The 25,611-nt window shown below is 53.0% G+C and overlaps 2 protein-coding genes across 5 annotated transcripts in view; both read left to right on the forward strand.

The window, feature by feature from the left end:
* The first annotated feature begins 1,857 nt into the window (after window positions 1–1,857).
* Window positions 1,858–9,059, forward strand: GPR108 (G protein-coupled receptor 108). 4 transcript variants are annotated; one of them, XM_086409772.1, is made up of 18 exons: window positions 1,858–1,999; window positions 2,725–2,844; window positions 3,917–3,967; window positions 4,195–4,277; window positions 5,234–5,358; window positions 5,458–5,522; window positions 5,608–5,676; window positions 5,773–5,877; window positions 6,063–6,196; window positions 6,307–6,382; window positions 6,851–6,924; window positions 7,022–7,139; window positions 7,229–7,359; window positions 7,445–7,488; window positions 7,700–7,749; window positions 7,964–8,047; window positions 8,338–8,462; window positions 8,724–9,059. In XM_086409772.1, the coding sequence occupies exons 1-18, from the start codon at window positions 1,880–1,882 to the stop codon at window positions 8,794–8,796; spliced, it is 1,647 nt and encodes a 548-aa protein (XP_086265898.1). In that variant the 5' UTR covers window positions 1,858–1,879; the 3' UTR covers window positions 8,797–9,059. The 4 variants fall into 4 exon arrangements, with proteins under 4 accessions (XP_086265898.1, XP_086265899.1, XP_086265900.1 ...); XM_086409773.1 differs by having other exon boundaries at window positions 5,461–5,522; XM_086409774.1 differs by lacking the exon at window positions 1,858–1,999 and adding an exon at window positions 2,039–2,224.
* Window positions 9,060–16,838: 7,779 nt separating this feature from the next.
* C3 (complement C3) overlaps window positions 16,839–25,611 on the forward strand; it is a 36,222-nt gene continuing 27,449 nt past the window's right edge. The window contains exons 1-13 of the mRNA XM_086409777.1: window positions 16,839–16,970; window positions 17,786–17,978; window positions 18,925–19,087; window positions 19,196–19,266; window positions 21,051–21,145; window positions 21,249–21,331; window positions 21,435–21,525; window positions 21,640–21,742; window positions 21,873–21,999; window positions 22,533–22,648; window positions 22,749–22,895; window positions 23,802–24,011; window positions 24,147–24,353. Of these exons, the coding sequence (XP_086265903.1) occupies window positions 16,897–16,970; window positions 17,786–17,978; window positions 18,925–19,087; window positions 19,196–19,266; window positions 21,051–21,145; window positions 21,249–21,331; window positions 21,435–21,525; window positions 21,640–21,742; window positions 21,873–21,999; window positions 22,533–22,648; window positions 22,749–22,895; window positions 23,802–24,011; window positions 24,147–24,353 (1,680 nt within the window). The 5' untranslated portion in view covers window positions 16,839–16,896. The remainder of the gene's footprint in view (window positions 16,971–17,785; window positions 17,979–18,924; window positions 19,088–19,195; window positions 19,267–21,050; window positions 21,146–21,248; window positions 21,332–21,434; window positions 21,526–21,639; window positions 21,743–21,872; window positions 22,000–22,532; window positions 22,649–22,748; window positions 22,896–23,801; window positions 24,012–24,146; window positions 24,354–25,611) is intronic.

Consider the following 25,611-nt stretch of genomic DNA (forward strand, 5'->3'; position numbering starts at 1 on the left):
CCCAATCAGGTTTAATAGTTTGCATAGACCCTAGTATTCCTACTCCACCACTCCCCTGCTCCTCGAACCCTTGGGCTTGGAAGTCTGTCACCTCTCTCATAAAAGTCAGTTCACACACTGTTAATCCCTTTGAGGCACTGGGATGAAAGGGGCGAGATCCAAGGAGCAACCTCCCCCAACTCCCATCCTCTCCTGCCTTTGGTACTTTCTCTTTGGTTACAGAGGTGACAGTCGCCCTGCTGGGGCTGAGGGCTTTAGACCCCCTGGGACAAGTCAGGCTCTGAGCCCCGTCTTCCAGGACACACGAAATACAACACGGCTAGGATAGATAGCTCCAGTAACCCACACTGGGACAGACGGCTCTGCGGGGACCTGGCCCCACCTGCTGGTGGCTTCCGAGTTAGAAAACTTCAAATTGCAAAATAGACGGGCTCCAGAGATTAGATGGAGAAGGAAACGGCAACCCACTCCAGTACTCTTGCCTGGGAAATCCCATGGACAGGGGAGCCTGGCAGGCTACAGTCCATAGGGTCACAAAGAGTCGGACACGACTGAGTTATTGAGCATGCATACCAGAGGTTAGAGGGTCAGATCGAGTCAGAAACTCAGCCTGGGGTCTGGAACTCAGCGGCTCAGCCTGGGAGTTAGGGTCTCAACTGAAATTGGGGTTCATCCCAGGTGGGCACCACAATTGGGATGGGACCTGACTAGGATCAGAGGTTTAGGAGAGGGGTGAGCCACTAGTCGAAGGCCTGGGACTCAAACGAAAGTCCACAGGTCTGTCCTAATCTGAGGTCAGGGCTCAGTCTTTATCTGAGATCTGTCTAGGTGTAAATTCAGCCAGAGATTAAGGCTCAGTAGAGTTGACTCATTGGAAAAGACTCTGATGCTGGGAGGGATTGGGGGCAGGAGGAGAAGGGGACGACTGAGGATGAGATGGCTGGATGGCATCACCGACTCGGTGGACGCAAGTTTGAGTAAACTCCGGGAGTTGGTGGTGGACAGGGAGGCCTGGCGTGCTGCGATTCATAGGGTTGCAAAGAGTCGGACACGACTGAGCGACTGAACTGAACTGATAGGCTGAGAGTAGAAGGGGAAGGGAGAGCTGCGTTTCAGCTGAGGTCAGGACTCAGCTGCAGGTAGGCGCTCAGCCTGGTGTTGGGGTTCAGGCTGAATCAAGATTGTCCTGGATTCTGGGGATGGGACTCCATCCAGTGGCCTCACTCCAGGATAGAAGTGTCCGCCTAAGCCTGGTAACTCAGTCTGGGATCATAGGTCATTCCAGGGTCATGATTTAGCTTGGGGCCAGGTTTTGGCCTCTCGGTGGATCTGCAAGATTAGGAAAACGAGACAGACTTTAGCAAATGCAAGTGTTTACCAAAAGCCTGAGCTTTGGCAGGGAGCCACATCCCCAGGGGAAAAAGGGGAAGTCTGTCCTTAGGGATATTGGGAGATGTAGTTTATTGTATGCCCCCATTGAGTTGCTTGCTGCCCCACCCCCTCCAACCTTGCGTTGTGGGTACTGTAGTTCTGAACGGATCTGTCAGTTAAGAGTGGGTGGAGGAATTCCTCTTCAGGGAAGGATATCAGATCCATCACAATTGGTTAGATGAGCTGTCCATCAACCTACATCCGGGACAATCTTTCTAGTGATTGGTGGGTGTGAAGGCGGGGGTTAAGCAATATTAGCATTCCCATTCGGGACTGGTGCTGTCCATTTGGTGTCTTACAGGGGCGGGCGCGAGAGGAGGCAATCGGTGATTGGCTGGGAGGGCTCAAAAAGCAGAAGGGTCGGCCCCCACCGTGCGGCGATTGGTTCACCGGTAGGCGGGCCTGGGGGCGTCAGAGGGGGGTGTCAAGGGAGGCGGTGGCTCCAGAGATGGCAGTGAGCGAGAGGAGGGGGCTCGGCCGTGGGAGCCCCGCGGAATGGGGACCGTGGCTACTTCTGCTGCTGCTGTTAGGCGGTTCCTCTGGACGCATTCACCGGCTGACGCTGACGGTGAGTCCCGCCGCGTGGCGGTCTGGGGTGCGGGGCGCAGCTTTGGCCCGGAAAAGCCCCTAGCTTGGAGTGGTCTCGTCCTATCTCCCCCGCTCCTTATGCGGGATGGAGAGGTCCAGCGCCCCCTGCTTCAGGCCAGGAGTGGTCTCGCCAGAGGAGCCCTCTCAGTGGTTCTTTTGAAGATGCCTGGCCTGCTGCGCTGGGGTCGTCCCTTGCCCACAGCGGGTGGGGCTTCACCTCTGGGGACCCAGGACTCTGAGGCCTTTAAATTCTTGGGATCGCTTTGGGGCTGCTAGGGACCCTTGACGCCGCCCAGGGAAGTCCCTGGGGGTTCTAGAATGAGAGTACTAATTGGGATCTTGGGGACTCAGTTGGAACCTAAAAATTTTCCGAGAAGTGAGGACCAGGGTCCCCAAGATGCGTAACCCTGCTTTACGGGTGATGCCCACCTCGCAGGGAGAATTCCACGTATCCCAGACCTTCTCTTCCTGGACTCTCCGAATGGTGGCCAGAGGATCCCGAACCATTCTGTGCTTACCTGGAATTGGTCTGGGGTCATGGCCTACAGGGGTGGCCCTCTCTTCCTCTCCCGTCACCCTTTGAACCTGTCCTAAATACAGAGATACCGGGAGGGGGCCGAAGCCCTTGGTGGAATCTCGTGCCAGAGCCCTGGGGCTGGGCTGGTGGGAAGTCTGAACTGTCTCTGTTTCCTTGGTCTCCGGCAGGGGGAGAAGCGAGCAGACATCCAACTGAACAGCTTTGGTTTCTACACCAACGGCTCCCTGGAGGTGAATCTGAGCCTCCTGAGGCTAGGCCGCCAGGATACAGAAGAGAAGGCCCCGCTGGTGAGGGGCTTTGGGAAATTTGCTGGAGGAGGGAGAGGTGCACAAGTTTCTGAGCCCAGCCACCTCCCCCCACCTCCCCACCCCCAGTTCTGGATTCACATCCTAGCTCTGCCTCACCCTTGTGATCGTGGGCCAGTCCTTTGGTCTCTCCTGAGTTTTTATTTGCTTATCTGTAACTGAGGAATATTTGCTTATCTGTAACTGAGGAGAAGGCAATGGCAACCCACTCCAGTACTCTTGCCTGGAAAACCCCATGGACGGAGGAGCCTGGTAGGCTTCAGTCCATGGGGTCGCTGAGTCGGACACGACTGAGCGACTTCACTTTCACTTTTCACTTTCATGCGTTAGAGAAGGAAATGGCAACCCACTCCAGTGTTCTTGCCTGGAGAATCCCAGGGACTGGGGGAGGCGGGGCTGGTAGGCTGCCATCTATGGGGTCACACAGAGTCGGACACGACTGACGTGACTTAGCAGCAACTGAGGAATACTTTCTCAGGCTATATAGGAAGCTGGTGAGAGGGGAGCCTACCAGTGAACGGGACAGCCCCAGTTCCTGCAGTCAAAATAAGAGGCTAGTGTTATTGAACCCCCGCTGGGTACCCATATACTGCAAATCAATTTCCATGAGTCTGTTCTGTCATAGCCACCTTTCAGGATCCCTGTGATAATATTACACCTGTAAACCAAATTTTACAGGTGTTTGTACAGACTCAGAGGTATGTGGCTTACTCAGAGTCCCAGAGCTTGGATGTAGATCCAAGTGTGTTGGATTCCAGAGCCCAAGGCAGGAAGGCGTAAACATTCTACTTATTTTTTACATCATCATTTTAAATTGGGGGTGGGGGGGAGAGGAACCAGCGAAGGTCTCCTGGAGGAAATGACATCCCAGTCGAGTGGTTAGGAGTTAAAGGAAGAGGATTGGGGTGCTGGGGGCAAGTAGGAAAAGTCAGTGAATGCAGGATCTCCCCCTTAGTAGGTATTAAGGAAGTTCGAGGTTATGTGTCTGTTGCCACTGATAGAGGTCCTTGCTGGCATCCCCCACCTCACAGTCTCTTTTCTTTCCACTTGCCAGGTGGGGTTCAGTCTGACCCGGGTGAGATCTGGCAGCATTCGCTCCTACTCAGTGAGTGGTAGGGATGAAAGTGGGGAGAGGACGGTGGAGGGGCAGAGGCAGAGGAAGGGGAGGGTTGTCTGTTGGCCTCTGAAACTCAGAGGCCCCTGTCCTCTCCCAGAGAGGAAGGGAGAAACTCACCCTTGCCCCGGGGAAGGAGGAGAGGATGGGGAGGGAGGCAGGGTGGGCCTGGACCAGGGGGTGGGGGTAACCAAAGCTCCCTACTGCCCACCCTCCAGAATCGGGACTCCCATGAGTGTCCTCTCCGGAAAAACAGTAGCAGCCTCCTGGTTCTCTTCCTCATCAACACCAAGGATCTGGAGTGAGTATGAGGGCTACCCTAAAGATCCATCACTGGGGTGTCCCTCGTTGTAATACCCATGTGAGCTGATCAGGTGGAATGAGAACCAGCCAGAAACAACCTTATGCCTTTGGAGAAAGCCACTCGCTTTTGTTGTTGTTGTTAAATTTTAGTTACTTATTTTTGGCTGCACTGGGTCTTTTTTGCTGCACATAGGCTTTCTCTACTGGTGGCGAGCAGAAGCTACTTTCTCTCTACTTAAGATGCTCTGGCTTCTCATTCCTATGGCATCTCTTATTGCGGAGCACGGGCTCTAGGGCATTCGGGCTTCAGTAGGTTCGGCAGGTGAGCTCTAGAACGCAGGCTCAGTGGTTGTGGCGCATGGGCTTAGATGTTCCGTGGCATAGGGGATCCTCCCAGACCAGGGATTGAACCCATCTCCCCTGCATTTGGCAGGTGGATTCTTTACCACTGAGCCACCAGGGCAGCCCTCCCTGGTGGTACAGCGGATAAAAATCCACCTACCAATGAAGGAGAGGCAGATTCGATCTCTGGATCAGGAAGATCCCCTGGAGTAGGAAATGGCAACCTGCTCCAGTATTCTTGCCTGGAGAATCCCATGGACAGAGGAACCTGGAGGGCTACATTTCCATAGGGTCCCAAAGAGTTGGACAGAACTGAAGCGACTTAGCATGCACACATGACCAGGGAAGCCTGACAGCATTTTCTTACTAAATAAGGTGTATTTCAGTAGAATGAGTGACTTGGTGTCATGGGAAGTGACAGATAATCCCTGGTGCTAGCAACACAGGGATGTGGCAGCCATCTCGATTGGATGGTGGCCAAATGCTGCCACTTGATGACCACTGTTAGAGCCCCCCGAGAGAGGAGACCCTGAGGACCTGAGTGGCCATTGAGTCCCTCAGCACAGCTGGTGTTCCTGACCTCGGGCTTCAGCCTCCCCACATCATCCCCAGGGTCCAGGTACGAAAGTATGGGGAGCAGAAAAAGCTATTCATCTCTGCTGGGCTCCTCCCGGAATCACCCTCTGAACCAGGGCTCCCGAAGTCAGAGCACATGGTCACCCCCAAGGTGGACCACAGTGAGTCGGGCTGGGAGGAGTGGGTGGGCAGGGGTGCTCCATACATCCCCACATCGTTCTGCTGTCTGTCCATCTCTGATCTCACCTGTGTTTCACCAGCAGGGACCACTGCTGCACCTGACAAGGCCAAGTCAAAACCCACAGGGTTACAAGGGGACCGGCAGGTACGGGAAGCCAGGGCAGGAGGGAGGAAGGCCCCGCCCCCATAGGGGCAACTGATGCTCCATCGAGTTACTCTGTCCCCCGCAGGGTGTCAGTGGGAAGGACCAGGAGCTGGTGTTGGGCCTGGGCCACCTCAACAACTCCTATAATTTCAGTGTGAGTATCTGGGAGTGCCTGTAGCCCCTCCCCTCCACAAAGTGGAGACGCCCCCAAGTTGAGGTCCCCTCTCCCCTCTGTCCGCCCGCCTCTCAGTTCCATGTAGTGATTGGCTCTAGGGCCGAGGAAGGCCAGTACAACCTCAACTTCCACAACTGTGACAACTCGGTGCCAGGCCGGGAGCAGCCATTTGACATCACGGTGAGTGGAGGGGAGGGCAGTGGGACCATGGAGCCCTCACTGCGGGCCAGGTACCCCGTGTGCCTCAGGGAGATGGGAAATCTGAGGATCAGAAATGAGAGAACGGAACCTGGACACTCACACTCAGGGCCCACCGTGTCTGGAGCTAGCCTGCAACCCCCTGTCCCCCACTGCTTCCTCCCCAGGTAATGATCCGGGAGAAGAACCCCGAGGGCTACCTGTCAGCGGCGGAAATCCCTCTTTTCAAGCTGTACATGGTCATGTCCGCATGCTTCCTGGGCGCTGGCATCTTCTGGGTGTCCATCCTCTGCAAGAACACGTAATGCCCTTGATCCTGGGGGTCCTCCACCTCCTGCCTCCCCACTTTCCCATCCCTGCTCCTAACCAATGCCCTCTCTCTTCTGTCCCTCATCTCTCCTCCCCCTCCAGGTACAACGTCTTCAAGATCCACTGGCTCATGGCAGCCCTGACTTTCACCAAGAGCGTCTCTCTCCTCTTCCACAGTGTGAGAGTCTGGGGCCAGGAACAGCGTGGGGTGGGCTGGAGTCTCTGGGGCCAGGAAAAAGCCCCTACAAGCCACTCCCCAAATCTATGCAGACCCTGGGCTGGAGAGTTCCATATGTCCATCCGAGTGTCCATCCATTTTATCACTGTAGCCAGCTTTCCATCCAGCCCTTCTGTCCAGCTGTGATAGCCCACCTTTCATTCTGACTATTTGTGGGTCCAGCTGTGACTATCAACCAGGCCGATTGTCTAACTGTCCATCCGTCCGACTGTGACCTTCCCTCCATTGTCGCGGGTGTGACTGTCTCTTTCTCTGTCCACGCGCCATCCTGATTGGAACCTTCTGTTCCTGTCCCCTTCCTGGTCATCCATCCATCAGTGATTGTGCATGTTCCCAAACCACCATCCAACCACCCTCCCCATTCCCCTGTCCATCTGTCTGACTGTCAATCCATCCACCCACCTCCAGATCAACTACTACTTCATCAACAGCCAGGGCCACCCCATCGAAGGCCTCGCTGTCATGCACTACATCACGCATCTGTGAGTGCCCCTTTCTGCCGGGCAAGGTGGTGGGGAGGCAGACAGGGGAGGGCTGGGCCCCCAGGGTCTCACCACACCTCCTACCTCCCTCCGCCAGGCTGAAAGGTGCCCTCCTCTTCATCACCATTGCCTTGATCGGCTCCGGCTGGGCCTTCGTCAAGTACGTGCTGTCAGACAAGGAGAAGAAGATCTTTGGGATAGTGATCCCACTGCAGGTGCCTAGGGAGGTCCCAGGGGCGGGGCTGGTGGGCGTGGCTACACACGCCCAGTCTCCCGCCCACCTGCCCCGCCCCCTGCCCCGCAGGTCCTGGCCAACGTGGCCTACATTGTCATGGAGTCCCGCGAGGAGGGTGCCAGCGACTACGGTATCTGGAAGGAGATCCTCTTCCTGGTGGATCTCATCTGCTGTGGCACCATCCTGTTCCCCGTGGTCTGGTGAGGACCCCCACTAGGCCCCTCCCGCCGTGGGCACGGGCAGGGGCAGTACTGACTGCCCCCTGTGTCCGTCCCTCCGTCCCAGGTCCATCCGGCATCTCCAGGACGCGTCTGGCACTGATGGGAAGGGTGAGGCTGTGCCTGGGGCCCTTGGCTGGCTGCTGGCCCCTCTTGCTGACCCCTGGATGCTCCTCCCACCCCTCCTCTGACTGCCTCTCCTCCCACTTACCTCCCTTGCACATCCCTCTCCACACTCTGCACCCAAATGTCCACCCCTGACCCCTTCGTCCTGCCCCCAGAGTCCTTCCCTTGACCCCCACTCTCTGTGCCCACCGTTCAGTGGCAGTGAACCTGGCCAAGCTGAAGCTGTTCCGGCATTACTATGTCATGGTAGGAACCCTCTGCTCACTCGGGAAGTTTGGGAGGTGGTGGTGGAGCGGGGGGCGAGGGGGCAGACGACAGCCAGCTCATTAGCAAGCATACCACCCTAACGCCTCCATCTGCAGTCCCTTGGAGCCCGGCCCCCCTGGCCCCCACCCCAGGCATCCCCAGCGGTGCCGGTTGTCTCATCCCCCGGTGGCCTCTCACCCCCACGCCCCTGCAGGTCATCTGCTACATTTACTTCACACGGATCATTGCCATCTTGCTGCGGGCGGTCGTGCCCTTCCAGTGGCAGTGGCTGTACCAGGTGAGCACAGAGGCCCCAGGAGGGGCGGAGGGTGAGCCAGACGATAGCGGTGGAGGCAGGGGGAGTGTGCCTGACACTCCCACTGCACCCCCTCGACCCCTGAGGGGATGAGACCACCGGGACCCCTGGGGATGCCTAGGGTGGGGGCCGGGGGATTATCGGTGGAGGGCAGGGGGGCCGCGCTTCAAGGGACTGCAGATGGAGGGGTTAGGGTGGGTGTACGTACTAAGGAATGGGCTGTTGTCCGTTCCCCCCACCCACCCCCCACCTCCGCCTCCCAAACTTCCCAGCTCTTGGTGGAGGGCTCCACTCTCGCCTTCTTCGTGCTCACGGGCTACAAGTTCCAACCCGCAAGGGATAACCCGTACCTGCAGCTACCCCAAGAGGATGAGGAGGGCATGCCGATAGAGCAAGTGTGAGCTCTAGGGCTGGGGTGGGTGGGGCTTTGGCAGCGAGGGGGCGGGGCCTGGGGTGGGGCCAGGAGGCTCTGGGGTGGGTGTGCTGAGACTGAGTGGGTGGGCCTCGGCAGTGGGGAGGAGAGGAGGGGGCCAGTCTCAAAGCACGGGTGGGTGGGATCTGGGCGAGGCCAGGAGGCTCGGGGTGGGCCTGGTGAGCTTCGAGGGTGAGACTTGGCTCCCCTCAACTCCTGGACCACCTCCTTACTCTCTGCCTGTAGAATGACCGATTCTGGGTTCCGGGAAGGCCTGTCCAAAGTCAACAAAACAGCCAGCGGGCGGGAGCTGTTGTGATCAGGTCTCCACCTCAAACAGTCCTTCGTCCTTCTTCCTCCTCGTCTCTTCAGACATTCCCTGCTCCGGCTTCTCCCAAAGACAGTGAGGGGAGGAGGGGGCCGGTGCTCACAGGGCACCCAGCATCCTGGGACCAGAGTTCCTGGAGCCCGTTCAGAAGACGACAGACAGCCTCCATCCCCCACAGATGTTGAGCACCATGGCCCCACCTGGGACCACCCCCCCACTTGAAGCTGTACAATAATGACCCATCTGTTTTGTTACGCTGGTCTCTTGCCTTTTGGGGGGTTGGAGAGCACATGCAGAGGCTGTTTGGAATTTAGAGACCCCTGGTGGGGATGGGAGCGGGGGTTGAGGTTGCAGTACCCATTACTTAACACGTTCAATAAGTATCAATTGAGCCACCACTGCATGCCTGCCCCACACAGGACACAGCAGTGACCACAGTCCACCCCAAATCCCAACACTTAAGTGCCTGCTTCCAGCACAGGGTCCTGACCCAGCCTGGGGAGTTAGAGGTGAGCAGAGAGAGAAGAAAGGGATGCACAGGCCCAGATGAGGGGACCGCCTGTGCAAAGGCTAGAGGGGAGGAAAAAATGGTTGATTGGATGACCGCAAGTGGCTCAGTGTCATATCTTTTTGCCTTTTCATACTGTAAAACATTTCTCTCACAATGGACACAGTGAGAGACTTTATATTTGGGGGCTCCAAAATCACTGCAGATGATGACTGCAGCCATGAAATTAAAAGAAGCTTGCTCCTTGGTAGAAAAGCTATGACCTAGAGAGCATATTAAAAAGCAGAGCCATTACTTTGCCCACAAAGGTCCATCTAGTCAAAGCTATGGTTTTTCCAGTAGTCATGTATGGATGTGAGAGTTGGACTAGAAAGAAAGCTGAGCGCTGAATAATTGATGCTTTTGAACTGTGGTGTTGGAGGAGACTCTTGCGAGTCCCTTGGACTGCAAGGAGATCCAACCAGTCCATCCTAAAGGAAATCAGACCTGAATATTCATTGGAAGGACTGTTGCTGAAGCTGAAGCTCCAATACTTTGGCCACCTGATTAGAAGAACTGACTCATTGGAAAAGACCCTGATGCTGTGAAAGATTGAAGGCAGGAGAAAAGGGGTGAGATGGTTGGATGGCATCACTGACTGGATGGACATGAGTTTGAGAAAGCTCGGGGAGTTGATGATGGACAGGGGAGCCTAGCACGCTGCAGTCCATAGGGTTGCAAAGAGTCGGACACGACAGCTTCTGAACTGAACTGAAATGAGGTGGCTCAGGCTGAGTGCTGTGTGCCACACCTTAGCTAAAGCCTCCGGGGTCTTTAGAAAAGCTTATGAAGCACAGAAAGACTGTTTAACTTGCCCAAGGTAACACAGCAAAATGTTGGAAGGCTCAAGACTCAAAACATCAGCAGTCTGGTTCCAGAGCTGCCCTTTACCATGGTATGCACTGCCCGCTCTGCACCCAGACTTGCCCCCAAGCCTCTTGATCTTGCCTGCATTTGCTGTGCAGCCTGTTAAGTAGCTTAACCTGTTTCCTTTCATGTAAAATGGGGACCCCAGAGAGCTGAGTATCACACATCATGATGGGAATCTGGCTCAGCACAGTGCCCTGCAACACAGCCTGACCATTTGTGAATTTCCCCCAACCTCCAGGAGTGCAGATTAGAGGTGCACCTGTGCACACATCTGTGCACACACCTGTGGGCAGGTGCCCGTGATGCATTTTGCTCCGCCCCACTTCGCCCTTCATCTAGAGCACTCAGAACCTCTTCTGGACCCTTGAGAAATATTCCTTGGTGGGGACTGCAGGCATGGATGGGCCAGGGGGAGGCAATCAGGCTGGGGTCAAGGCTATCCGCAAGAGGAAACAGGTCCAGCTAGGGAGGGCCCAGATGAATATATATAGCTCAGCCAGACAAAGAAGGAAGTGGGAAGGCATTGCAGGCTGAGGAAATTCTGCAGCAAGGCGATGCCCAGAACAGTTTGCAAGTTCCTCTACAGGTCTGACGGGGGTCGGGGTGAGGGCAAGAGCAACTGGCAGAAGCCTAAAGGCAGGCAGACATTCTTGGACTTTATGCTGGGGCCCACGGGAGCCAAGAAGAGTTTAAAGCAATGAGGGACTTGGTTGTCCAGGGATGATGTTTTATTCTTCGTGTGTGTTAGGGCATATGGCTCTCCCAAGTTGTCCCCTCCCTAATCCCCACAGCCTGGGACTATGTCCCCTTACATGACAAGAGGCACTTTCCATGTGTGATTCAATTAAGCATGTTAGAATGAGGAATGATTCTGGATTGTTCAGATGGATGCATTGTCATTACAAGAGTCCTTTTAAGAGGGGGGCACTTCGCAGGTGGATCAGATGGTCAAGAATCTGCCTGCAATATAGGAGACCCAGGTACGATTCCTGGGTCAGGAAGAACCCCTGGAGAAGGGAATGGCAACCTGCTCCAGTATTCTTGCCTGGAGAGTCCCATGGACTGAGGAGCCTGGTGGGCTATAGTCCATGGGGTCGCAAAGAAATGGACACGATTCAGTGACTAAAACTAGGAGGGTCAGAATCAGAGAATGAGATGTGATGGTGAAAATGATGTGGGTTTTTTGTTTGGTTGAGTTTTGGTTTGGTTTTTGGCTGTGTCAGGTCTTAGTTGCTGCACACAGAATCTTCAATTTTTGTTGCAGCATGTGGGATCTTTACTTATGGCACTCAGTATCTTTTATTTGCTCCCTGTGGGATCTAGTTCCCCAACCAGAGATGGAACTCGGGCCCCCTGCATTCAGAGCGCAGAGTCTTAGCCAGTGGACTGAAGAGAAATCCCTAGAGTCATGCATTTTGAAGATGGAAGAAGCCATGAGCCAAGGAATGCAGGCAGCCCATAGAAGCCTGAATAGCCCTGATACAGATTCTCCCCTAGAACTTCCAGAAGAAACACAGCCCTCCTGACACCTCAACTTCAGACTTCAGCCCTCCAGAGCTGTAGGATAATAAACATATTGTTTCAAGCCACCAGAACTGTGATCATCAGAAACTCTGGAACCCACCTGCCTGCTTCAAATCTCAGCTGCTACCAGCTAGAGGCTCTTAACCAGGTGGCCAAAGCCCTGTTTCTTTATCTGTAAAATGGGGATAGTAATAGCACCTAACGGGCTTGCCCAGTGGCTCAGTGGTAAAGAATCCACCTGCCAATGTAGGAGACTTGAGTTCGATCCCTGGGTTGGGAAGATGCCCTGGAGAAGGAACTGGCAACCCACCCCAAAATTTTGCCTAAGAAATCCCACAGACAGAGGAGCTTGGTGAGCTCCAGCTCGTGGGGTCACAAAAGAGTCAGACACAACTGAGCGACTCAACAACAGTAGCACCTAAGGCATTCAGAATAAACAAGATGTGCAAAGTTAAGATGCATAAAGTCAATAAGATGCTGCCCCTGAGAGGTTCACAGTCATTAGCATGTATTCTGGTATTACACATCATAATTTTGTAGAAGGAATGCAAACGTGTGTTTTAGAAAAAAATCCCCAGGAACTTCTCTGGCGGTTCAGTGGTTAAGGCTCCACACTTGCAGTTCGAGGGGTGCAGGTTCAACCCCTGGTCAGAAAACTAAGATCCTACATGCTGCACCATGAGTCCAAAGTGGGGGAAAAAATCCCCAGTTGCTGTGGACTAGATGACCTGGAAGAGTTGAGTTTACAGCAAGGAAGCCAGGGACCACAGGGGTGGAAAGAAGGATGGGTGGGGAGAGACAACCGAGGGGTCCCAGGGAGGATTATAGGGGATGAGGGAGAGGGAGGAAGAGGGAACTCTGGCTTGGAGGCCTGGAGCAGCTGTCACTGAAATAAGGCAAGAGAAAGGAGAAGCAGATGTTAGTAAAAATAAAAATACAGTTCAAGTACATCCTGCATGCACCAAGTGCTGGGTGCCTGTCTGACCACTAGCTTGCCTGATGATAGGTGCTGTCACCCCAAAACTCAGAGGGAGGTTCTGTAGCTGCAATGTCTAATTTAAAGATGAGGAACAGAGGCTGGGAGAAGGCAGAGCTGGAGTCAAAACTTCTGGCTTGGAATTCACTGGTGGTCCAGTGGTTAGGACTCCGCTGTCACTGCTGATGGCCTGGGTTCAATCTCTGGTTTGGGAACTAAGATTCTTCAAGCTGAGTGGCACCGTTCAAGAAAAAAAGAAAAAAGAAAAAAAAAAAACACCCCTGGCCCCTGTATCCCCCAAGGTGGAGGGTTCCTGGTGTCTCTGCTTGCATATGCATGAGTAGGTAGGGGAAAGGAGCCAGAGGGCAAATGGATGGGTTCCATCAGGCCAAGGTTAGCCCAAGTTAATGAGTAACAAGTAGGGGAGAAGGGGGAGCCTAGGCTGCTGGTGGGGGAGGTGGAGGTGGAGACAGGCTCTGGGTCCTGGAGAGAAATTTCCAGAAAGCAGTGTAGCACCCATCCTGGAATGGGTGGGGGTGAAGAGAGGAAGATGGATGTCCGCTGCTCCCAGATTTGGCCACGCCTGTGTGGGGAAAGGGTGGGGTTGGGGAGATAACAGTACTAAGGCAAATGCAGAGAACTAAAGGGGAGAGGGGCACCTGGGCTCCCTTCACTCAGAAATCACGCCCATTTCTGCCCCCCTCCCCATTCTATTTGCACCCTAGCTAGGGTTGCCAGACAAAATACAGGATGCCCAGTTAAATCTGTATTTCAGATAAGTAACAAATATTTTGGGTTTCTCTGGTGGCTCAGTGGTAAAGAATCCACCTGCTAATCCAAAACGACTCGGGTTCAATCCCTGATCCAGGAAGATCCCCTGGAGAAGGAAACGGCAACTCACTCCAGAATTCTTGCCAGGGAAATCCCACGGACAGAGGGCCCTGGTGGGCTACAATCCATGGTGTTGCAAAAGAGTTGGGCACAACTTAGGAACTAAACAACAACAAGCAAACATATTCTGTTTGTGTAAGAGTCTCCTAGGGGGCGTCCCTGATGGTCCAGTGGTTAGGGCTCTGGGCTTCCAGTGCAGGGGGTCCTGGGTTTGTTCCCTGGTCAGGAAACTAAGATCCTGCAAGATGTATGGCATGGCCCAAAAAAAAAAAAAAAAAAATCTCCTACATATTCCACTTAGAACCTGCCCAGGCAGCCTCACTCCCCCTGGGTCCACACCCAGGAATGCCTCCTCTTTCTCCCCTGCTGGCTTATCTTTCCCATCATCCTCCTCCCAAACTTCTGGTTGCAAATATCCATTCCCCTGAAAAAGGCCTGGAAGAATTCCTCTTGTTTCCTTCCCTCCCAGGAGACCTTGGTTCACTTTCACTTCCATCCCTCTGGTCACCTCCTGGATGTCATGGGTAGGACCCTTCTCAGACCTCCATCCCTGTGGGCATGAGCCTTCCCTCCAAGCCCAGGACTTCAGGGCATCTGTGTGTACTCAGTCGCTCAGTGTCCGGCTCTTTGTTAACCCACGGACTATAGCCCACCAGGCTCCCCTGTCCATGGGATTCTCCAGGCAAGAATACTGGAGTGGGTAGCCATGCCCTCCTCCAGGGGATCTTCCCAACCCAGGAATCGAACTCGTGTCTCTCACAGAATCTGGGTTCTCTTAATTGTCAAAACAGCAGGAACTGGGACTTCCCTGGCGTTCCAGTGGTTAAGACTCTGTGCTTCAAATGCGGGGGGTGGGGGAGCAGTTTCGATCCTTGGTTGGGGGAGCTAAGATCCCACCTGCCTGCTGCACAGTGAGGCCAAAATAAAAGAATAAAAAACAAAGCAGCAGGAACTGCCATTACTGCCTTTGTTCAGATGGACTAACTGAGGCTCTGAGGGAGGGGCAGGCAACCCCACAGGGGAGAGCGAGGTCAGCAGGAATTCCTTCTCAAATTCTTGATTCCTTGACAAATCACAGAGCCCTAAGGCTTAAGTCTATAACGGAATCAGGAAACGGGGTGAATATTTTGGCGGGTGGACAGGGGAGAAAGATAAAGAAAGTATTGGGGAGTGGAGGATCCTAGCAGGTGGCCACATCCCAGTTCCAGAAGTTGAACCCCAGTTCTGTAGAGTAAGCAAGTGTTTGCCTCCCCCCCCCTCCTCCTCCTCTTCCAAAGAAAAGGTGTCGCAATCAGATAAGACAGAGCCCAGGTTTGTTGTTTCTCCACACCTCCCCCTACTGGGGGGAGGGACACAGGAGGCATGGCCAGGGAAAGAGCGTGGATTACAGGAAATCAGAGTGAGGTCCCTGTTAACCCCTTCAAGGAGGCTTTGGAAAACAGCCCTCTGGGCTTCTGAATCCTCCATCTCTTCAGGGCTCTAGATCCCCCATCCTCCCTACACCTGGCTTCACATTCCCCCTATCCCCCAGAGGCTCAATTTACAAGCAAATTAAACTGACGCTGAGGCGAAAATCCAGTTTGGACAACGTGCCCTTAAGTGGGGCGGTGGGCCAGGGGCAGGGGTTGGGGTACAGGCAGGGTGGGAATGAGGAAATTGGCAACTTTGTGCAAGACTGGTGAATATGCAAATCAATATAACTATGGAGGGGAATTTAGCGATATCTAGCAAGGTTACTGTTAACACACAGCCTTTGATCAGAATTATCTTTTCTCATTGTAGTAAGAACTCTTTGAAGTTGCTTGCTGTTATAACCCCTTTACAGGAGGAAACTGAGGCTCAAGTGGTTATCAGTAATTTCCCCAAGGTTTACCAGTTAATAATCATGAGAACTGGGCAATAACTGGGCAATAATGCAGATTACTGTCTGGAGGGACCATGGTTTTGTAACAATAGGAAGTCTGTCTGTCCATCAGCAGATGACTGGTTACTTTCACTGCAAGAACAAGGAAGCTCTCTGTGCTCTGATAATGAAACAATCCTACCGTATACTGTTTATGAAAAAGCAAGGTGTAACCCAGGGAGACCAGGAAGAAGAGTGTGTAGAGCTTTCTGATATTGTTTTTGTGTAGAGCTTTCTGATTTGTTTTTGAAATGTGTGAATGTTCGTAAATGTATAATATACCTCTGGAGAGAAACATGAGACTTGGTTACATGGTCATGTCTGAGACCCTGATGGCTAGCAACAAGAGCAGGAGGAAGGTTACCTTTTAGATATTGAACCATATGACTATATTACCAATTCTTATGCAACAAGTTAAATACAATTTTTAATAATAATAATATCCCAAGAGGATGTTTTTAAATTTTTTTTAATTGGAGGATAATTGCTTTATAATGTTGTGTTGGTTTCTGCCACACATAAACATGAATCAGCCATAGGTATACACATGTCCCATCCCTCTTGAACCTCCTTCCCCTAAGAAGGCATTGATGTAATACAAAAGCTAGCCATGGGACTTTCCTCAATTATGACTTTTTAGCCACTCAGGCCTCTTGACGAGATTAGGTGAAGGGAATTCCAGGCTCTCCTTGCCCTAGAAAACATTGTCCTTGGATAGTGAACTCCTACACATACTTCAAAGCCCAGTTGAAATGTCCCCTCCTCCAAGAAACCTTCCCTGACTCTCCAAGAAGCTGAGTCCTTCTCCACTGGAGAAAACACTCTGTGGGGCTAGGAGCATTGATGCTGGACTCTGTCCCCGGCCCCCAGCCCCATGCCAACATGGAAGATTCTGGAAGTGGAACATGAGATGCTAGCACAGAAATGGACTCACAGGAAGAGTCTGGTGAATAAATGCATGCTTAAAAGTAGACTGAGGGCCAGGACCAGATATCTGGAGTTGGGGGCAAGGGGTGGCTCTCTGCCCTTTGCTTTCATCTGCTACCAAGTAGATGTAACAGGGAAAGGTCCCTGATCACCAGATGGCTGTGACCCGGAGGGAGGCCCGGGCAGGAGGTTGTTGTGTCTCTGTAGCTGAAGAACATGGCCCCGGGTTACTTATGCCAGGCATGCTGGCCCTACAGATTGAAAAACTTAGGAAACAGTATTGAGAAATCTGGGGCAGTCCCAGGGAGGAGGGAGGCCGCGGGGAGTGAGGGCTGGTCAGAGGAGGGAGGAAGCCAGGAGCCAGATAAAAAGGCAGCCTCCAACAACCTCAGCTCACTGCCCCCCTACCCTCTCCCTCCCTCTATCCCTCCTTCCCTCCACTGCCCCGGCACCATGAAGCCCACCTCAGGTCCCAGCCTGCTGCTGCTGCTTCTAGCCAGTCTCCCCATGGCCCTGGGGAACCCCATGTGAGTAGTCACAGCCTGACCCCCAAAAAAGGCTGCTTCGGAGACGAGGGTGCGCATTTGTGGTATGCGGCCCTGCATGTGTAGGGCGTATGCGGTGATGAGTGATTCTGCAGGAGAGGTGATTTGGCGTCCTGGACATTTGACCGTCATAGATTCTGGGAGTTTGTAGTTTCAGGTTTTAAGTGTCTAGAGATTTCGCGTGGGTGTATGTGGCTGAGGGCGTGGATCTGGATCTGGGGTGCCACAGGTTTAGGGAGGAGTTTGGGATGGTCTTGGCTGCCCTGGTGGCTCAGCAGGTAAGGAATCCGCCTGCAATGCAGGAGACACAGGAGACGCGGGTTTGATCCCTGGGTCAGGAAGATCCCCTGGAGGAGGGCACCGGCAACCCACTCTGGTATTCTTGCCTGGAGAATCCCATGAACAAAGGAGCCTGGCCGGCTACAGTCTAGAGGGTAGCAAAGAGTCGGACACGATTGACGCCACTTAGCTCATAGCACATATGGTGTTCCAGGGCTGGGTGTTTAGAGACTTGGGGTGTTTAAAGATTTCGGGATTAGAGCTCCTGGAATAAGTGGGTTCAGTGGTGAGTTTGGAAGTCTTGGAAGAGGTGGCACCTCTCATTTTGGTGTTGAGGAGTTGATGGGATGTGAAGCACCGCCCCTGCCTCCTCCTCCCCCGCCCCGCCCCCAGTTGTCTGCCGGTCACCGTATCCCCTGTGAGACCAGGGACTGGGGCAGAGGGCTCACCCTGGGGAAGGGCTGGCAGCCCGGGCTTCCAGGGATGACAGCTCCACGCCCCATGCTCCCCTCCGGCAGGTATTCCATGATCACCCCCAACATCCTGCGTCTGGAGAGCGAGGAGACTGTGGTGCTGGAGGCCCACGGAGGACAAGGGACTATTCAGGTCTCGGTCACCGTCCACGACTTCCCGGCCAAGAAACAAGTGCTGTCAAACGAAAACACCCAGCTGAACAGCAACAATGGCTACCTGAGCACCGTCACCATCAAGGTGGGCGCGCCAGGGAGCCCAGTCCTGCTGATGCCGCACCAGCTCCGAGAGTCCTCCACGCATCCACTTGGCTGAGCTCTCTGAGCCCCACCCACACTGCCTGAGCCCCGCCCCTTCTGAGTCTCCCCCTCCCCCATCTGAGCCCTCCCTTTTCTGAGCCCCTCCCACTGCTTCATCCAGTGCTGTCTCTGAGCTGTCTCCACCTTCTTTTTTATTTTAAATTAATTAATTTATTTTAATTGGAGGACAATTACTTTACAATATTGTGATGGTTTTTGCCATACATCAGCATGAATCGGCCACAGGTATGCATGTGTCCCCCTCCATCCTAAAAACCGCTTCCACAATTCTCCCCACCCTATCCCTCTGAATTGTCCCAAAGCACTGGCTTTGGGTTCCCGGCTTAAAAAAACAAAAACAAAAAACTTTTAATTTATACTGGAGCATAATTGATTAGCAATGTTGCAGTAATTTCAGGTGTACAGTCAAGTGATTCAGTGATACATATACATGTATCTATTCTTTTCCAAATTCTTGCCTCATTTAGGCTGTTACATAATATTGAGCAGAGGTCCCTGTGCTATACAGTAGCCCCCTGATCTCTCTCAAGTCCACCTCCTTCCAAGCCCTAGGATCTCTGAGCCCTTTCCCATTTCTGAGCCCCCGCCCTCCAAGCCCCTCCCTCTCTTAAGCCCTCTTCCTTCAGAGGCCCTTCCATCTGAGTCTTCTTTTTGAGTCCCTTCCCCTTCTGAGCCCTCCCTCCTCTGAGCCGCCTCTTACTCCCCCTTCCCATCCCTCCCTCTGACTCCCACCCCCTCTCTTACCCTCCCGCCATCTCAGTACCCCGTTACTCCCCAAATCTGGGCAAACCAGAATTGATGGGCAGGCTGTGTTGTGAAGAGGGCAGGTGGAGCAGACCCCTAATGATCTCTTGGTTCACGCCCAGATCCCGGCCAGCAAAGAGTTAAAATCCGACAAGGGGCACAAGTTCGTGACTGTCGTAGCGACCTTCGGGAATGTCCAGGTGGAGAAGGTGGTGCTGATCAGCCTTCAGAGCGGGTACCTCTTCATCCAGACGGACAAGACCATCTACACCCCAGGCTCCACGGGTAAGGGGCGGAGAGGGGTGGCTGGAGAGGGCGGGATTGGGGAGGAGCAGGGCTGGGGGAGGAGCAGAGTCTCACCCAACTCTCTTTTTCTGTCCCACCACCTCTCAGTCCTCTATCGGGTCTTCACTGTTGACCACAAGCTGCTGCCCGTGGGCCAGACGGTTTTCATCACCATCGAGGTACCAGCCAGCCGGGGCCCCAGACTTACCCGGGGCTGAGACTAAGGGAGAGACAAAGAGATCGAGACAGAGAAAGAGCCACCGACGGAGACCCAAAGTCAGAGGCATATAGAGAGGTCGGGAGAGGGGGCCGGGAGCCAGGGAGACCACGTGGGGCGATGCTTGCTTGCGCCTGAGGATTCTAGCTCCAGATAGACACCCGGTCACTGTGTGACTCTGGACAGGTCACTTCACATTTCCTAGTCTGTTTTCTTCATCAGAAGATTGGGATGATGACTGACACTAATTCTCTAGTGCCGCCAGAGGGCGCCCGTGAGCACTTGAGTCAGGCCCTGCCCCCTCCTCAGCCCCCAGCCTTCCAGGGCTCCCACTTCCCTGAGAACAAGTTTCAAGTCCTCCTGTGGCCCACAAGACTCTGCAAGACCTACCCCATCCCCTCCGTGCCCTCGCTGCTTCCCTCTTCTCCTCGGCTTACTGTGCTCCAGCCACACACCAGTCTCCTCAGGCAGAGCCCTGCCCCAGGGCCTTTACATGGGCTACTCCCCCTACCCAGAAAACCCTCTTCCTGGAAATTTCCACACAGACCGCTCCCTCACCTCCTTCAAGTCTTTGTTCCAGTGTCCCAATTTTACAGTGAGATCTCACTGAGTGCCCTGTAAAATTGCAACACCCCCTCTCCTTCTGGCATCTTGTAAATGGGATCTATACATTTTATTAATTGCACCTTCCCCTAACCTCCACTGAACATAAATTCAGTGCTTGGTGGGTAGTAGGATAAATAAAAACTTACTGGAAGGAGGGAGGGAAGGAGAGGGGAGAGAGAAGCAGGGAGAGATGGGGAGGGAACCATACATGTAGAATGAAGGGAGAGAGAAGGGAGGAAGACTGGGGCATGTCCTCCTGTGGGGATCTTCCTGAGTATTTATTGAGATTACACAGAGCTAACAAGGACCAGGTCCTGAAGGCTGTGAGCTGGCTTTAGAGATTTAGGGGTCTACAGGGAACAGGACACACATCTCCCCTCAAGGCACAGTGCTCAGCTCCCAGCAAATGTCACCCCGTACCAACAGAAGCATGTTATCCACAGTGACCTTAATTTCCAAGAGAAGCCAGAAAACCGGATTTCTATGTGATGTCTCCTGATGTTTAACTGTTGGCAGTGCATGAAATCACATGTGTATGAGGTCTAGCCATGCGATTTTGCTATGTCAGAAAGGCAAATGTGGGCAGTTATGTGTGGTGTATGTATGTGCTAATCAAATGCTTAGCACAGGGTCCTGCATCACAACAGATGACACATGTCATCTATTTTTAACATTTATTTATTAGGTTGTGTCGCGTCTTAACTGCGGCATGTGGAATCTAGTTCCATGACCAGGGATCGAACGTGCAATCCCTGCATTGGAAGCGTGGAGTTTTAGCCACTGGACCACCACCAGGGAAGTCCCAAACGCTAGTTATTATTTGTTTTTGGAGAGACGCTGATCATCATCAGCTCTTGCCTATATTAACATTTCCCAAACCAGTGACATAGGAGTAATAATTATCTTTTTCCAGATATGCTCATTGAGCACAGAGAGGCTAAGTAACTTGCCCAAGGTCACACAGCTTGTAATTGGCTCAGTGGGGATTTGAACCCAAGCTGACTGGCTCAGGGGCACGTTCTTCACCACTGCCCCTGTGGACCTAACACAGAGAAAATGTCCAGACACAGACAGGGAGGGGCAAGCCAAGAGGCAAAGCCTCATCTCTGAAGAGCCATTTTTCTCTCTGTCTCCTGACAGACCCCTGATGGCATCCCTGTCAAGCGGGACTCCAAGTCTTCTCAGAACCAGTTTGGCATTTTGGCCTTGTCCTGGAACATTCCAGAGCTAGTGAAGTATGTCAGGTCCTCCAGGAGGGGGTTTGGGGCTCCCCTACCCCAGGAGAGGGAGTGGGGGGCTGCCAGGTCTGTCCAGATCACCAGCCTACCTCCCCCACAGCATGGGGGTGTGGAAGATCAAAGCCTACTATGAAGATTCTCCGCAGCAGGTCTTCTCCGCTGAGTTTGAGGTGAAGGAATATGGTAAGAGGGTCCAGGGAACTGGGGTTAGGGGGTAAGGGGATGGGGGAGTGCATCAGGCTGGGCCCAATGCTGGTCCCCCACCAACATGATCTGTCCCCCCCAGTGCTTCCCAGTTTTGAGGTCCAACTAGAGCCTGAAGAGAAATTCTACTACATTGATGACCCAGATGGCCTGAAGGTCAACATCATTGCCAGGTGAGGGGCAGGGGGAGGGGCCAAGTGGGGGGAGGGGCTCAACCGAGGCCAACGCTAGTTTGGAGGAAGACTCATCTGCAGAGGGGAGAATCTGAGACTGTCCCTGCATCGCAGGTTCTTGTACGGGGAACAGGTGGACGGAACAGCTTTCGTCATCTTTGGGGTCCAGGATGGCGACCGGAGAATTTCATTGACTCACTCCCTCACCCGTGTTCCGGTACCTAACAGAGGCCCTGTCTGGTCTCCTCCACCCTAAACACCCTTCCTGTCTCCTGTAGTCTGAGCCCACCCCCTGGTCCCTAACCCCAGGTCCCCCCTCCGCCATGAACCCTTACTGTCTCCCCCAGATCAACGATGGTAATGGGGAGGCCATACTGAAACGTCAGGTTTTGCTGAATGGAGTACAGCCCTCCCGAGCTGATGCCCTGGTGGGCAAGTCCATATATGTGTCCGCCACCGTCATCTTGCAATCAGGTGAGGCCCAGTCTGGGGGCGGAGGCCCAGAATGAAAGGGGGATCCAGTCTGAGAGGGGAGACCCAGAATGAAGCGGGGGATCCAGTTTTGAAGGGGGAGATGCAGTCTGAGGGAGAAGGCCAAGAAGGAAGGGGGCAGGATCCAGTCTGACAAGGGAGGTCTCATCTGAGAGAGGAAGCCCAGAATGAAGGGAGGGTCCAGGCTGGCAGGGGAGGTCTAGTCTCAGGGAAGAGGTGCAGAATGAAGGGAGGGGGGATCCAGTCTTACAGGGGAGACCTAGTCTGAGGGAGGAGGCCCAGAATGAAGAAGGGGTCCAGTCTGACAGGGAAGAACCACTCTGGGGCATAAGACCCAGTGCAAGAGGGAGACTCATTCTGAGGGTGGATGTTCAGAATGAATGTGGAATCAGGTCGATGGGGAAGATACATTCTAAGGACAGAGGCCCAGTACGAAGGCAGAGTGCAGTCTGACGGGGGAAGCCTGGTCCTGAGGGGTGGCCCAGGAGCCCACCCTCATGGCTGGCCCCCCTCAGGCAGTGACATGGTGGAGGCAGAGCGCACCGGGATCCCCATTGTGACTTCCCCCTACCAGATCCATTTCACCAAGACCCCCAAGTTCTTCAAACCTGCCATGCCCTTCGACCTCATGGTGAGACCCTGGGCAGGACTGCACCCCTCAACACTGCTCCTGAGCACGATCACACCCCTGGGTCTGCCTGAATGCCCTCCACCTGCCCCTGTACCCACAGGTGTACGTGACAAACCCCGACGGCTCCCCCGCTCGCCACATCCCGGTGGTGACCCAGGGCAGCAATGTGCAGTCCTTGACCCAGGATGATGGCGTGGCCAAGCTAAGCATCAACACACAGAACAAACGGGATCCCCTGACCATCACCGTGAGTTCTGGGCCAGCCTCAGGGGACTTAATTTTGTAGACTGGGGTCCTGACATGTGCACAAAAGGATCCTGTCTTGGGCATAGAGTGGGTTTCTTTCATTTGCATAAAGGGATGTGCCATCCACAGAGATGTTTTCATTTGCATAGAAGGGCTCTTTTTATGTTTTCATTTATTTGATTGAAGTAGAATTGACTTACAATGTTGTGTTAATTACTGCTGTACAGCAAAGTGATTCAGTTAGACATATACATATGTCTTTTTCATATCTTTTTCCATAATGGTTTATGACAGGATATTGAATAGAGTTCCCTGTGCTGTACTGTAGGGCTTTGTTTATCCATTCTATATATAATAGTTTGCACGCATAGATGTGTTCTCATCTGCACAGCAGGGTCCTACCTTCTAGATGTCTGCTGCCCAGATGTCTTCTTATTTTAAATTATTTATTCATTCATTTTTGGTGACACTGGGTCTTTGTTGCTGTTTGCCAGCTTTCTCTAGTTGTGGGGCTTGGATTTCTCATTGAGGTGGCTTCTCTTTGTTGCAGACCACAGGCTCTAGGGTGCACAGGCTCAATAGTTGTGACACACAGGCTTAGTTGCTCCACAGCATGTGTAATCTTCCCGGACCAGGGATCGGACCCATGTTCCCTGCATTGGCAGGCAGATTCTTATCCACTGTGCCATCAAGGAAGTCCCTGCCTAGACATCTTATATGGACACTTGTGATGGCATTGGGCCCACCTGGATCATTCAGTCTCCTCCCCATCTCCTTAATATCCTTAACCTAATCTCATCTGCAAAGTCTTTCTCCTCACATAAAATACCCTGGTCTCAGGGGTGTGGATTTAGATGTCTCTGGGGAGGGCGGGTGGGCATCATGGCATCCATCTTTCCCTGACCAGGTACGCACAAAAAAGGACAATATCCCCGAGGGGCGACAGGCCACCAGGACCATGCAGGCCCTACCCTACAACACCCAGGGGAACTCCAATAACTACCTGCACCTCTCTGTGCCCCGCGTGGAGCTCAAGCCTGGGGAGACCCTCAACGTCAACTTCCACCTGCGCACGGACCCCGGCGAGCAAGCCAAGATCCGCTACTACACCTACATGGTCCGTGACTTTCTAGAACTCCCAGTATCCCCGGGAGCCCTCATCCATCCCAGATTCCACCCCCCACCCCCGCCCCTGACTCCCACCCATTCTCCCGCTCACCTTCCTGATCCTTATACCGAACTGTCCCCCCAGATCATGAACAAGGGGAAGCTGTTGAAGGTGGGACGCCAGTACCGAGAGCCCGGCCAGGACCTAGTGGTGTTGCCCTTGACCATCACGTCAGACTTCATCCCTTCCTTCCGCCTGGTGGCCTATTACACACTGATTAATGCCAAAGGCCAGAGGGAGGTGGTGGCCGACTCTGTGTGGGTGGATGTCAAGGACTCGTGTATGGGCACGGTAAGCTCCCTGGCACCTCTCTGTGCCCATCTGGAGACCCTCCACCTGGCTGTCCCTCTCCCCGTCTTGTGCCTCTGGCTCTGTCTCTCTCCAATCTTTTGAGTCCATGCCTCTCCCCATTTCAGAGTTCCTGCCTCTCCTCCTTTTCCATCTTATTCTTCCATCTCTTTCAGCCTCAGTGTCTTCATCTTTTTTTTTCTTGATATGGACCTTTTTTTAAAGTCTTTATTGAATTTGTTACAATATTACTTCTGCTTTATGCTTTTGGTGTTTTGGCTGGGAGGCAGGTGGGATCTTAGCACCCCAACCAGGGATCGAACCTGTACTCCCTGGATTGGAAGGCAAAGTCCTAACCACTGGGCCACCAGGGAAGTTCCCTTAGTAGCTTCTTTTCCTTCCAGTTTTATTGAAATGTAATTTACACACAGTACTAAGTTTAAGGTGTAGAGCATAATGATTTAACCTAGGTACATCATAAGTGATCAGTACAATAAGTTGAGTGAATAGTGATCACCTCATAGAGATATGAGATTAAAGAAATAGAAAAAGAAAATCTTTCCCTTGTGGTGAGAATTCAGGGTTTCCTCTAACGACCTTCCTTATATAATGGCACAGCAGGGTTAATTACATATATTTATTATGTTGTACATTACACCCCTGGTACTTAAAACTGAAAGTTTGTTTTTAACCACCTTCACTCAATTCCCTCTCCCTTTACCACACATCTGATCTCTTTTTCTATGAGTATGTTTGTTTGAAGTATAATTGACCTATGGTGGTGGTTACACGCTAAGTCATGTCTGACTCTTTGAAACCCCATGGACTGTAGTCTGCCAGGCTCCTCTGTACATGGGATTTCCCAGGCAAGAATACTGGAGTGGGTTGTCATTCCCTTCTCCAGGGGATCTTCCTAACCCAGGGATCAAACCTGGGTCTCCTGCATTGCAGGCGGATTCTTTACCAACTGAGCTACAGGGAAGTGCCTAATTGACCTATGCCACTATGTTAGTTCCTGGTGTACGACATTTCTACAACCCACATATCAACATATTTCTGTGTGTTTCAAAATGCTCACCATCATGAGTCCTGTTAGTAACCACATGTCACCATACAAAGGTCCTATGTGCTTATTGACTATCTTCTTCACACTGTGTATTTGATCCCTATGACTCATTTATTTCATAAGTAGACGCTTGCACTCAGTATCTCTCTTGCTCCTGGTTTTCTCTCTTTTCTTGATTTTCTGCCTGATGCCAGT

This window comes from Bos grunniens, chromosome 7 (assembly GCF_055505025.1).
Source record: "Bos grunniens cultivar Pamir isolate PY7600 chromosome 7, Bosgru_T2T1.0, whole genome shotgun sequence".
Lineage (NCBI taxonomy): Eukaryota > Metazoa > Chordata > Mammalia > Artiodactyla > Bovidae > Bos > Bos grunniens.

Excerpts from the sequence above, each read along its gene's own strand:
- GPR108 (XM_086409772.1), top strand. The coding sequence starts at position 1,880 with ATGGCAGTGAGCGAGAGGAGGGGGCTCGGCCGTGGGAGCCCCGCGGAA. Across the intron at positions 3,968-4,194 it reads GCAGCATTCGCTCCTACTCA|AATCGGGACTCCCATGAGTG; the intron begins GTGAGTGGTAGG and ends CCCACCCTCCAG. Across the intron at positions 7,750-7,963 it reads TCCGGCATTACTATGTCATG|GTCATCTGCTACATTTACTT; the intron begins GTAGGAACCCTC and ends ACGCCCCTGCAG.